At 33.3% G+C, this 11,495-nt stretch overlaps 1 protein-coding gene across 2 annotated transcripts; it reads right to left on the bottom strand.

The window, feature by feature from the left end:
* Nucleotides 1-291: 291 nt before the first annotated feature.
* Nucleotides 292-2,069, bottom strand: LOC111783819 (transcription factor bHLH123). 2 transcript variants are annotated; one of them, XM_023664661.2, is made up of 6 exons: nt 1,790-2,069; nt 1,150-1,708; nt 912-1,037; nt 775-840; nt 614-673; nt 292-518 (listed from the first exon to the last, which is right to left on the bottom strand). In XM_023664661.2, exons 1-6 carry the CDS (start codon nt 1,939-1,941, stop codon nt 345-347), a joined length of 1,137 nt encoding a protein of 378 aa, XP_023520429.2. In that variant the 5' UTR covers nt 1,942-2,069; the 3' UTR covers nt 292-344. The 2 variants fall into 2 exon arrangements, with proteins under 2 accessions (XP_023520429.2, XP_023520428.2); XM_023664660.2 differs by having other exon boundaries at nt 608-673; nt 1,790-2,066.
* Nucleotides 2,070-11,495: the final 9,426 nt, after the last annotated feature.

Below are 11,495 nucleotides of genomic sequence, written 5' to 3'. Positions count from 1 at the left end.
AATATATAATATTTATTGTTTTCGAAAAATATTAAAAAAGAAAAAAAAAAAAATTGGAGGAAATTGTGGGCCACCTTATGGCTTCCACTAACATATTCGAAATAAAAAAATTAATGAATTAATTAAAAGTGAGATGTCAAATCAAATGGCCAATCCCCACCATCGCTCTCAAATATTCCGTCAATTATTTTATTATGTATAGATTGAAATAATTATAAAAATTTTGAAATGAGTACAGAAAAATAATAATAATAATAATAATAATAATAATAGTAGGAATAGGGGTAGAAATGCATGAATTGAGGTTATTATAATTGGTTAAGTAAAGTAAAAGTTAATTAAATTTATCTGAAGGTTCCTCCGAAGGTAGGAGTCCAAAAATCGACGGTGGTGTCGTGGGTGACAGGAAATGTACTGGAAACTGGAACTAAACAAAGCCCTCGGCTTCTTAGATCTTCCTCTCCTTCGCCTTCCTTCCATTTATCACTCCTACTCTTCAAATATGGTGTGCTCAATACCTACAATTTCAAATCAAAAAACCCATCTTCTAATGTTTTGAAAAGGCTTATATTGAAATGAAATCAAATCAAATTTGATATGCACTTACACCCACTTGTTCATGGAGGAACTTTATGTATTCAATCGCTTCAGACAGCACTGAAGCTGTATCAGTCTGACACCAAAATCACCAAACTTTCAATATTTCATCAACTTTTTTCATACAATATATATCTATATCTATATATCTATATATATATATATATATATATATACCTTTCCGAAAGGCGATACCAGTTGTTGCAGGGCAGTGATTCTGTCCCCCATCTTCTCTTTCCTCACCTGCAATTCCTCAATTATACACCATTTTTGTTTCTAATTCTTCAATTCATTCTAATAATCAATGAAAATACCTTAAACGCTGGCAATGTCGAAGGGCTTTCATTTCGTCCCCGTTTTCCACCGCCGGATTGTTGTTGATTTCCATCGTTTCCACTTTTCTTCCCCACGCTCATTGAATCACCAATCTCGGATCTATTCTGTTACTCGTAAAAATTTAAACTTTAATCTAAAACCCTAATTATAACCCATCAAAACCAAAACCCATTTCTTTTTTTTTTTTTTTGTTTTTAATGTTTTTAATGTTTGTACCTTTGATTTTTCGGGTATGGTGTTATACGACGTCGGAACATAACTGGGTCTTACGTCTTTCATGTCCGACGCGTTCCAGAAGGCTGTGTTGTTTGAAAACTGTAATTGATTGTGTGGCGTTGAGTTTCTCAAGAACTGAGGCAGTTTTGTTGACGGTGACCATGACGCACCCGCTGCCATGAACTCGTTGGAGTTTATCCCGTAATGGGAATTGTAAGGGTAGTTCATACTTGCTGCTGCCGAGACTTGCTGTTGCTCGCCGCCTAATAAGCCTTGTAATAGTGTTGTGGAGTTTCCGTACAGAGTGGTGGCGGCGGTGGTGGTGTCGATTGGGAAACTGGTGACGGCGCTGTCGGTTGAGCTGTAGTGGGAAGGGCTGGTGAACTGCTGATGATGATGATCTAATGAAAATCCTCTGTTTATTCCCTTCTCTGATCTCATCCACTCAATCTGTTGTTGTTGTTGTTGTTGTTCTGTTTCTTGCAGCATATTCAAATTCATATTATCCGGCTGCAGCATAGACCGGAAACTGCCCTCCGCCGCCTTCTCGCCGCCGCCCCTACCGTCCCAACAAAACAAAAATTAAAAAAAAAAATTGGGAATGAATAATTGAATATATAGATAGTTAATTAAAACATACAAGAGGGGTTGGTTCCAATCGAGGGCTAAGCCGGTGATGTGCAAATTGGGGTCGGCAGCGGCGGCGGCGGAGGAGGAAGGGGATATTCCGGCCTCGTAGCGGCTTCTAGAAGCTTCCCACCAATTTCCACTGCTCTGAAACTCCTCCGCCATGGATTCAATTAACTTCAAACCCAGCTTGATGATTGTCTCCGATCAATCAATCAACCAATTCTTCCTTCTATCTTCGTGTGCTGATTTTATTTACAAAAAACCACTCAAAACGGTTCGCGGCATATGCCTATATATATATATATATATAATTATTTTTGGTTTATTTATTTATTTTCTGATTTCACTTTCAAATTGAGTTAATAAGTGTGGTTGACATTTTTGGGGGAGGATTGATTAGACTGTTAAATTCCATTATTATGACGTTTTATATTTTTTTTGTTCAAATATTATAATGAATTTGACCTAATTTTCATGAGTATTTATCAAAATTGAAGTTTTTTTTTTAATTTTTAATATTTAGAAAGAAATTTATTTTGTTTTGTAAATTTGTGATTCTCATCTGAGGCTGTTTGCTTTTGGCCAATAAGTTAACGCCAGGTTGATTTGAACAGTGACAGGAGAGGAGCTTATTCCACTTGTCTCAAAAGCAGAACAAAAATAAGGGTATAACCGTCATATCCTACATACAATTTTAAATTCTTTTTCTTATATATTTATTTCAATATCTAAATAATACATTTTTCAATTTTGTTTAAACAAATTTCATCTCATGCTACATAATTTTGGAATTCATAGGTAAAAAAAAAATTAGAGTATTTATATGACTTGAGAACTTAACCAACCCAAACCAATCGAAAAATTAATATTAGTGACGTGAATATTTGACATTTGAGATTTATAAGATTTTAGTTATTAATCGAACTGCATAATTGAGATTTTTTAAAATAATTAAAAAACGTCGTGACAAATAAATGAGTGGGATATGAATGGTAAGGTAGAAAAGACAAATAATTTATATATTTATTTTTGTATATATGTGAAGAAGGAGAGTTTGTGAATAATTAATAAAAAAAATTAATATTTAATGAGAATGAGGGATTGGGTTTAAAATTAGGTGTCCGTTGATTGGGCGCTGACCAAATCAGAAATTGAGTGGGAATGTCAAATTTGTCGTACACAAATCAGTGGACTTCAGCTTTTCCACTTTATTTGTGGTTGCTTAAATTATTCAAATAATTTTATCATTTAATATTATATTTTATAAAACAATTTCAAACCCTCCTTTTCTTTTCTTTTCTTTTCACTAATATTAAATCACCACTACCCTCCTTCATAATTCTTTTTTACTTTATTTCTAATCTTTTTTTAACAAAAATAAACTAAATAATATTTATTCAATTCAAGGGGAAGAGAAAAAAAAAAAAAAAAAAAAAAGCATAAACACATAGCATTTTCCTCTTCATAAGTTTTTTTTTTACAAAAAAATAAAAAAAAAAGTTTTCTTGAATGTAATAATTAAGTGTTTGACATTAATAATAATAATAAAAAAAATAGTTGTGAAACAATGTATACATTGAATTAAGTCGAGCGAAGGAATTAATCCAATCTCAAACGTGGGTGAATAAAATGAATGAATGATCATTTCTAGATTCGGATTAGCTTGTTGATTGAATATATCGAGGCAATAACACTTGTTTGAGATTCGAATCACTCTACAAACAAGATCGATCATGTCAAGCTTGAATGATTATATACATGTAATCTAAACTACCTAGAATAACAAAGGAAAGGTAAGAACACTTAGCCCTAATGATAAAAAAAAATCACTCAAGAGAAAGTAAAATTTATATTAAATTGTTAATCAAATATCTCAATTCAATAACACTTGTTTGAGATTCGAATCATTTCGCAAGCAAGATTGATCATGTCAAGCTTTAATGATTCTACAAGCAATCTAAACTACGTATAATTGCAACTAAACTTAGTCATTGGCTAAAGGAAAGCACAAATTCTCATTTTACAACATTTTCTAAGTCACCTCTACAAAGACTTTATATAGCCTAAAAATGAAAACCCTTCACCTTCTATGAAGCATTTCAAAAGTTGTAACTTTCATATTTTATAACCATAACTATCCACTATGTATAGTTTATGACCCTAATTATTCACTATGTAAATAAACCTTAAAATACATTAAAGGAACATAGAAATCTAAATTATCACCCACCCAAATTTTGTAGCCATCCAAAAATAAATGAAGCTTGTTTCTTCTTTAATGTGGTATGAATTGCAACATGTTGTGATAACTTGAACAACATTTTCTTCACATCTTTCTTAAAGTTTATTTTGTATGATTGATGTTTTGGTTCATATCAATAGTACCAATGGTAAGGGTATTTTTAAACTTTTTTAAAAAAAGTTAGGTATTTATAACAACCCGAATTTCCTACTAAAATAGAACAGCTACCATATGCATGACTTGACTTTTCTATGCAAAAATAATCATTTAAAATAATTTATAAAATGATGTCATCGACTTATGCGTTTGTATTAAAGTTTTAAAATAAAACAATGAAATATAACCAACGTGAAATATAAATAAATCAATAAAATATTAAAAATGATGTTCTAATCTAACTTAAGATCTGCGAAAATAAAATGCAACTACCCTAACACAGGTTTCATGGTCTTTATCACGACGCCACCATCAACTGGACTGGGGGACTTTACCTTTACCTGAAATATAAGAATGGCACAATGCTGGAGTATTTTAAGAAATACTCAATAAGTGATCCCACTGTTAGGTTCAAGGATTGCAAACACATGCATTATGTATGGAACCTATCATTTAAAACTGTCTTTTCTTAGGTGGTTTTCCAGGCGGGGCCAATTGGATGTGTATTTAGTTCTCTACACACGACACAGACATGCGAGCATGGACCTAGCAGGCGGGCTTGCACACTCCCTAAGCCTGCTTATTAGTCTAGCGTCTCTAGTGTTGTTGTCCGACAACCAGAGAGAATAGTGACTGTCATAGCATCATGATAAACTTGATGATCATTTTCATTTCATAGTGTACGCGTCCATACTTATCATAAAAGAGATGTATGATGCTCGTGAAAATACAATTATGCATGAGGTCTCAACATTTTCCATTGTAATTAAATCATGCAAGACAACCCTCATTCCTTTCTTACGTATTATTCTTGGTAATATGCGTATATAAAAGCTTACAAAATCATTTCATTCATAGCATAACCATTAAATCATATCTTAGGAGTTGTGCATCGTAAATCTTCTTGTCATAACATATCATGTAACACAATCATATCACAGTATATCATGACATTTCATAGCATATCATAATTCGTTGTAGCATAATATGACATTTCATTTATACTCTAATGTTACTTTGACATATCGTATAGAGAAACATGTCATATCATCAAACAAATCACACATATGACACGTATAATAAAATATAAAAAAAAAGGTTAAAAAATAAAAGATTAAAAGTGTGGAAATGATAATTGTAATTGTAATTTATATGTAACATATATTTATATATATAAAAAAAAAGGTAGTGGGCAATATAATTTTGGAAAAGAAATAATAAAAATGGGATAGAAGTCCGTAGGTGGCGGTAGAGGAGAGAGTGTTAGGAGGAAGAGACCCATCCAAGACTCTCTTGACTCTTCTTTTTTACAGAAACACATAAAAATAATAAAATAAAGAAGGTCAACGAGTAGGGTCCACACGGCGTGCACGCGTGCACGACACATGGGGCCCACTTTCCTCTCTTTCTCTCTCCTACCCACCATATGAGTCAGAGCCTGGAAAATGACTTCCCTCCATATTTATAGTATTAAATACAAAATTCTTCCTTCTAAATCATTTCCTCTCTCTCTCTAAAAATAGTCCACGTCATCTCTCCACATTCTCTCCTCTTTGTTAAAAATAAAACCCTAATTTCTAGCAACTTTAGGTCTTATTTCGGAGAATATAATAATATGTATACCTTTATGTAAGTTAGGTATGGTATGTGCAAAACTTTTATACAAATTCAATTTTATTTACCATTTCCATTTTTTTAAATCATAAATATTAAAACATTTGAGCGTTCCAGCTATCAACAGTTTCCTAAAAACATACCTAAGAAGAGAAATCACATCGAACTCAATGGACCTTTTCTCAAGGTGTATTGAGTAATATGTACAACACTAAACTCTCGAGGTGGAAGACATTCTGAAAACGGGTATATAGCAAATGAGCTTTTGCTCTTCACTTTGAGGCCTTCAAAGTCTAATTAGGAATGACTTTGCGTGTATTCAAATTTTCTATTTTATTTTTCGAGACTAAAACATTTTGTGAGAAATGGATGAAGATCGAATTCTTTATAGAAGCAATAATATTTCATGTAGGGTAAGAGAGAAACGAAGAAGAAAAAAATAAGGTAAATAGCATAAGTGTTAGAGTAGAGGATAAAGAAAAAAAAAAAAAATGAAAGAGAGGTGACGAGGTATAGACAAAGGGATTCAGTCCATATTTTAATAGTAAGAGTAGTACTTAAAACGTTTTAAAAAGGATTAAAGATATTAATGAGACTTGTGAAAGTTTAAAGGTATTATTAAAACGATGTACAATCGATGTTTATCTATATCAATAATACCTATAAACTTCTAGAAGTTTCGTGAATATTATTTGGAGATCTCGCCCTTGACATGTTTGCAAAATTTTCGACTCGGGTAAGAGTATGCTTGTATGGTTGAATAGGACAAGCTAGACATACACTATATTCAACATCACTAATCTTAAATCTCTTATTCCCTTTATCACACTCCCTAAATTTGGAGTCCTTTTGCCATGGATAGCTAATTTGACTATCAAACTAATATTGAAACACATTCTTCTTCTATCTCAAACAGACTAGAGGGAGCCATTTTGAAAAAACACCCCATATAACTAGGGGGATTTAGAGCATTTTAAAAAAACACATTCAATTAGCATAGACTCACAAGACCTCATCTAAGATGTTCCTTAAAAAATCATATTACTTGCTCATTGGTGGTGCATAGATGGGTTTCAAGAGGGATTCTTCTCCAATAAATGATAGTTGTCATCTAAGCTATGGAGCCAAGACCCGCCAACGTAGCTCCTTAATCGTTGTACATCAACATGATATGGACGGGCAATTGTTTGCCACTATCTCTTTTTCATGAAAACATGTATCATCCACAATGATCATGAGGCCACGTAGTTGAATTTTTTTTACAATGTAACATAATACTCCATACATAAGGTCTCATTTGCACAAACATGTATCACTAAATCATTATGAATAAATAATTTATTCATTCAACCTGACCATAAGACATTTTATTAGCAAATCTACCTACCTTAATGTGAATCACAAAAATCTTTATGAAACCGAGTTTCAAATGCACGTTGTGGTGTTTGATTTAGCCTACCAGTACGTGCTACGTGGCAAGCCAATAGTGCACATGCTCCTCCCTTAGGCGTGTCTGTACGCACGCATGGGTCGCCTCTATGTGCATAAAGGGCGTGTGTGGCACATGAGTGACTTTTTTTTTTCTTGCTCGGTTAGACCTCCATTTATTAGCTTTCCGTCCGGATTTCAATACTAACCTTACTTTTACTTGAACCAGGACTTTAACATTGAGTTTTTAGAAACTTTGAAGTCCTTAACACCTAAAAAAGCTAGCTCGATAAGGTACACCATTCAAGTAAGTAGCTACAAAGATTTTAAGCAAGTAATACTTGTAGGGATAGTTAGGAAGTGGTAGCATGTGAGCATATCTTGTCTTTGGTGGTTAGATTATGCATGCTTAGAAATCGAATGAGCAATTTTGAATAAGTGAACCGTGTATGGTATGGAAAATTATGAAATTACCCTAGTATGGGAGTTGTTGTGCTTGTGGGTGTTCAATGGGTGTTATCTCCCATTGAGCATGTTTGAATTGCATGATAAATTGTTTGTTAAATATGTAACTATGTTCTTCAAAGATTGATAGGAATGCCTCCCTAATAAGGATGCGTGAATATTTAGACTGATTCTTTTTTTTCTTTAGGTGATATAATATCTCCCTAGTAAAGCATGTACGAACCAAGTTAAGTTTAGAGTGCTAGAGCGATTTTAGAATTGATTGAGCTCAATTGCTTTCGGTAGACCTTGCACCCTAAGATCATGAGCGACGATGATAGGTCTAGACCTATGTGCACTCAGAGATTGGATTGACCCCAAGGAGCTAATCCTAAGGGTCCTGAAAATTTTAGATAAGATTTAAATCATATAGATGCCCTAAAACCTAGTAAACTACCACAAAACTCAAGAAATTTTAAGAGAACTATTGTGTGTAAAAACGAGCTTGGACTAATAAAATCGCTTTGAGAGGGGACGAAGGACTACATGAGTAGGTAACATGAAAACCTACTATGAAGAAACCCACCTTGAGAGGAGAAAAGGGACTACAGACACAGTGAACTACTACTGTGTGTAGAAGAAACTTGCATTTAAAGGTGATGAGGGACTACATAAGTAGTTACAAGAGGATCGCTATTTTTTTGTAGAAACAAGCAAAGGCCAGTAAACCAGTTTTGAAGACTAGGGACTATAGAAGTAGGTGATGTGAGTGTGTGTAGAAATGGGTCAAGACCCATAAACTCGCCTTGAGAGGGAACAAGGGACTACACGAGTAGGTAACATGAAGAACCACTATTGAATGTAGAACAAACTCATCTTGAGAGGGGATGATGAACTATATAAGTAGATAACATGATGAACCGTCATAGTGTGTATAATAACTCGCCTTGAGAGGAGACGATAAACTACACAAGTAATTAATTGAGGATATACTATTATGTGTAGAGCAAACCCACCCTAGGAGGGGTTGAGAGACTACATAAGTAGTATATAGAGGAGCTACAATTGTGTGTGGAATAACCCACTCTGAGACGAGATGAGGGACTACAAAAATAGTTTAGCTCACGATAGGCGTCAATATAGAGTGTGGTAACAGCCAGGAGATCCCTGAACGAGACTTGAAATTTTTAAAGTCCAAAGAAAAACTCGTGGTAACTTACTAGGAATTAGTGTTAACCCAACTCTAACTATTGAAGGGTGATGTTTTTCCTAAAGCTAGTAATTCTTGTAAGTAAATATTTTCTAATTAATTAATAGAATAAATTGTTATTTTAGATTGCATAAAAAATTAACTACTATTTAGAAAATGTAAGCTTATAATTTTGGAAAGTATTTGGTTGATGTAGAGGAGGATTATGTTCCAGTAATAACTTCCGCGTCTATAGTATTTGATTGTCTTATTATGGTAACACTATTGATTCAACTCAATTTGCAATTGTTACAAACGATTTGAATGTGAGTGAGAGTATGATATACAATTAGTTTGTATAATGTTAGACCATAAAATTTTTAATCTCTATATAATATCCACTATTAATTAAGAAAATTAATATATTAGACGATCATATATGATTCAATTTTAATCTTGGGTTAGTTATGAACTTTTACTAGTGAGGGCTTACACTTTAATTTACATGGATGAGGATGACTTATATATAGCTAACTCAATAAGATCATTTAAGCTGAGACTATAATTTCACAAGATGAAATTCTCTTCTTCTTCTATTGGGAAGTAAATGAAAGGTTCTCTTAACTACTCACTATCGATTTCATGACTTGAACAATGGTTCTCCTCTTTTATAGGTTTAAAAGATACTAATATATGATTGGATCATAAACTAATTGTTTATTAGAGGATTAATGATTTTTAAGGTACAAGATGTAATTTCATGAACATAACATACTTTTAACAAGTTCACTATTAAATGTTAACGGGAAGACCTCTAATACTCCCCGCATTATACCATCTTTATAGGGAAGTGACCCCACATCGTTTACTGAGAATATTATGCAGACTCTCATCAACTAAGAAAAGTTCACGATTAAAGATTAGTTTGTGATCCTCTAATCAAACTATGTTCACATAATCACACATAATTCATAATTCACATCATCAAGTGACGGCAGAAAAATTTAGTGTAATCATATACCTCATCATACTCTTAATTCATTTAGCTTTACATAATAATCAATAAAACATGCACGCGCAAGTGCACACACACAGATAGCAACACTTAACAAAATTTTCAATTGCTACTTATCTCATTCGAATGTTGAACTTTTACCTCATACTCCGCATTGAATTTCTCAAAAAATTTCAAATAGGCCCTTTGTAACAACCAATTTTTTTTTATAAATAAAAGAAAAGGAAGGTTCACTATAAAAGAAAAAAAAAACTTGAAATGTGGCTGATCGTACACCATGGCCGACAACAGCTGAAATGTAAAAGGAAGTGCGATGGAGAGGCAAGATCACAAATTCTCATGAAAAATCATGAAATTATGTAAGGGAAAATTGGTTTAAGATGGATTGAGACCAATTAAAGGAGGAAAGAGCTAAAGTTAGAAGAATTGAGCTGCCAACATAGTGAGAACAAACTCACATTCACAGTTGAACTTGGATCATGAATTTGTGAAGTTTTTATTAAGGTGGAGCATAATATTTACCTCTAGGTTAAGTTTACTTAAGAGTTTTTTAGTTTACTTAAGAGTTTAAAAAACTTAATAGTTAAGTAATTTGAGTAGGTGTAACGGAAGTATATTCCCCTCTGTCATTTCAAAGATGGAATCTTATTTATTCTCCTATGTAGTTTTAAAGATGGATTATCTTATATGTAACTAGTATAAGTCATCAATATATAAACCCTTAACCATCGCGACATTTTCCATCCTGGCACTTGTGACTCATATATTATATTTCTCATTGCATATTCTCTCTTTTATTTTCTGTGTTCTTCATTTAGATTGAGTGTGTGAGTTGTATAATCCTAATAACTGGTATCAGAATTAGGAGAGATACACTATTATCTATGAAAATGAAAAATTCAGAGATTGAGATCGAGATTGAGAAGTTTGATGGATCTGACTTTGATTTCTAAAAGATGTAGATCGAAGATTATCTACACTAGTAAGATCTTTACAAACCCTTGTCTAGGGTGAAGTTGGATTCCATGATCACATAGCAATGGAAGCTTAAGGATTGGTAGGCTCTAGGGTTGATCGAATTGATGTCTAGAAATGTAGTGGAAGCTCTAGGATCGGTAGGCTTTAAGGTTTATCTAGTTAATGTTGTCCATAAACGTAGTAGAAGCTCAAGGATCGATAGACTCTAGGGTTTATCTAGTTGATGTTTTCTAGAAATGTAATGGAAGCTCAAGGATCGATAGACTCTAGGGTTGATCCAGTTTATGTTGTCTAGAAACGTAGTGGAAGCTCAAGGATTAGTAGACTCTAGGATTGATCCAGTTGGCGCTATTCAGAAACGTGGTGTTCAACATCATCAAGGAGAAGACAACATAGATCTATTGATGGCACTACCCAATATGTATGAAAACTGTCAAACAAGATAGTCAGAGAAATGAATCCAAAGGTTAATTAAAGACTTCTCAAGTGCGTCACAAGTGCCAGATTGAGCAAAATAGTTGTGAGACAGAATCATAATACGTTGGGAGTTGAAGCCAAACTCCTTAAGTTGGGAGTTGTCTTACCCATCAATGAAGCAAAAAGTGGAAGTGTTACGAGAGAAGTGAGCTTGAGAAAGGAAAGTAATGTCG

The sequence above is a fragment of the Cucurbita pepo genome, chromosome 14, assembly GCF_057944985.1.
Source record: "Cucurbita pepo subsp. pepo isolate OVF chromosome 14, ASM5794498v1, whole genome shotgun sequence".
Lineage (NCBI taxonomy): Eukaryota > Viridiplantae > Streptophyta > Magnoliopsida > Cucurbitales > Cucurbitaceae > Cucurbita > Cucurbita pepo.
This window is presented reverse-complemented; position numbering and strand designations above follow the sequence as displayed.

Excerpts from the sequence above, each read along its gene's own strand:
- LOC111783819 (XM_023664660.2), bottom strand. The coding sequence starts at position 1,941 with ATGGCGGAGGAGTTTCAGAGCAGTGGAAATTGGTGGGAAGCTTCTAGA. Across the intron at positions 1,709-1,789 it reads GATTGGAACCAACCCCTCTT|GGGCGGCGGCGAGAAGGCGG; the intron begins GTATGTTTTAAT and ends TTGGGACGGTAG. Across the intron at positions 674-774 it reads TGGTATCGCCTTTCGGAAAG|ACTGATACAGCTTCAGTGCT; the intron begins GTATATATATAT and ends TTTTGGTGTCAG.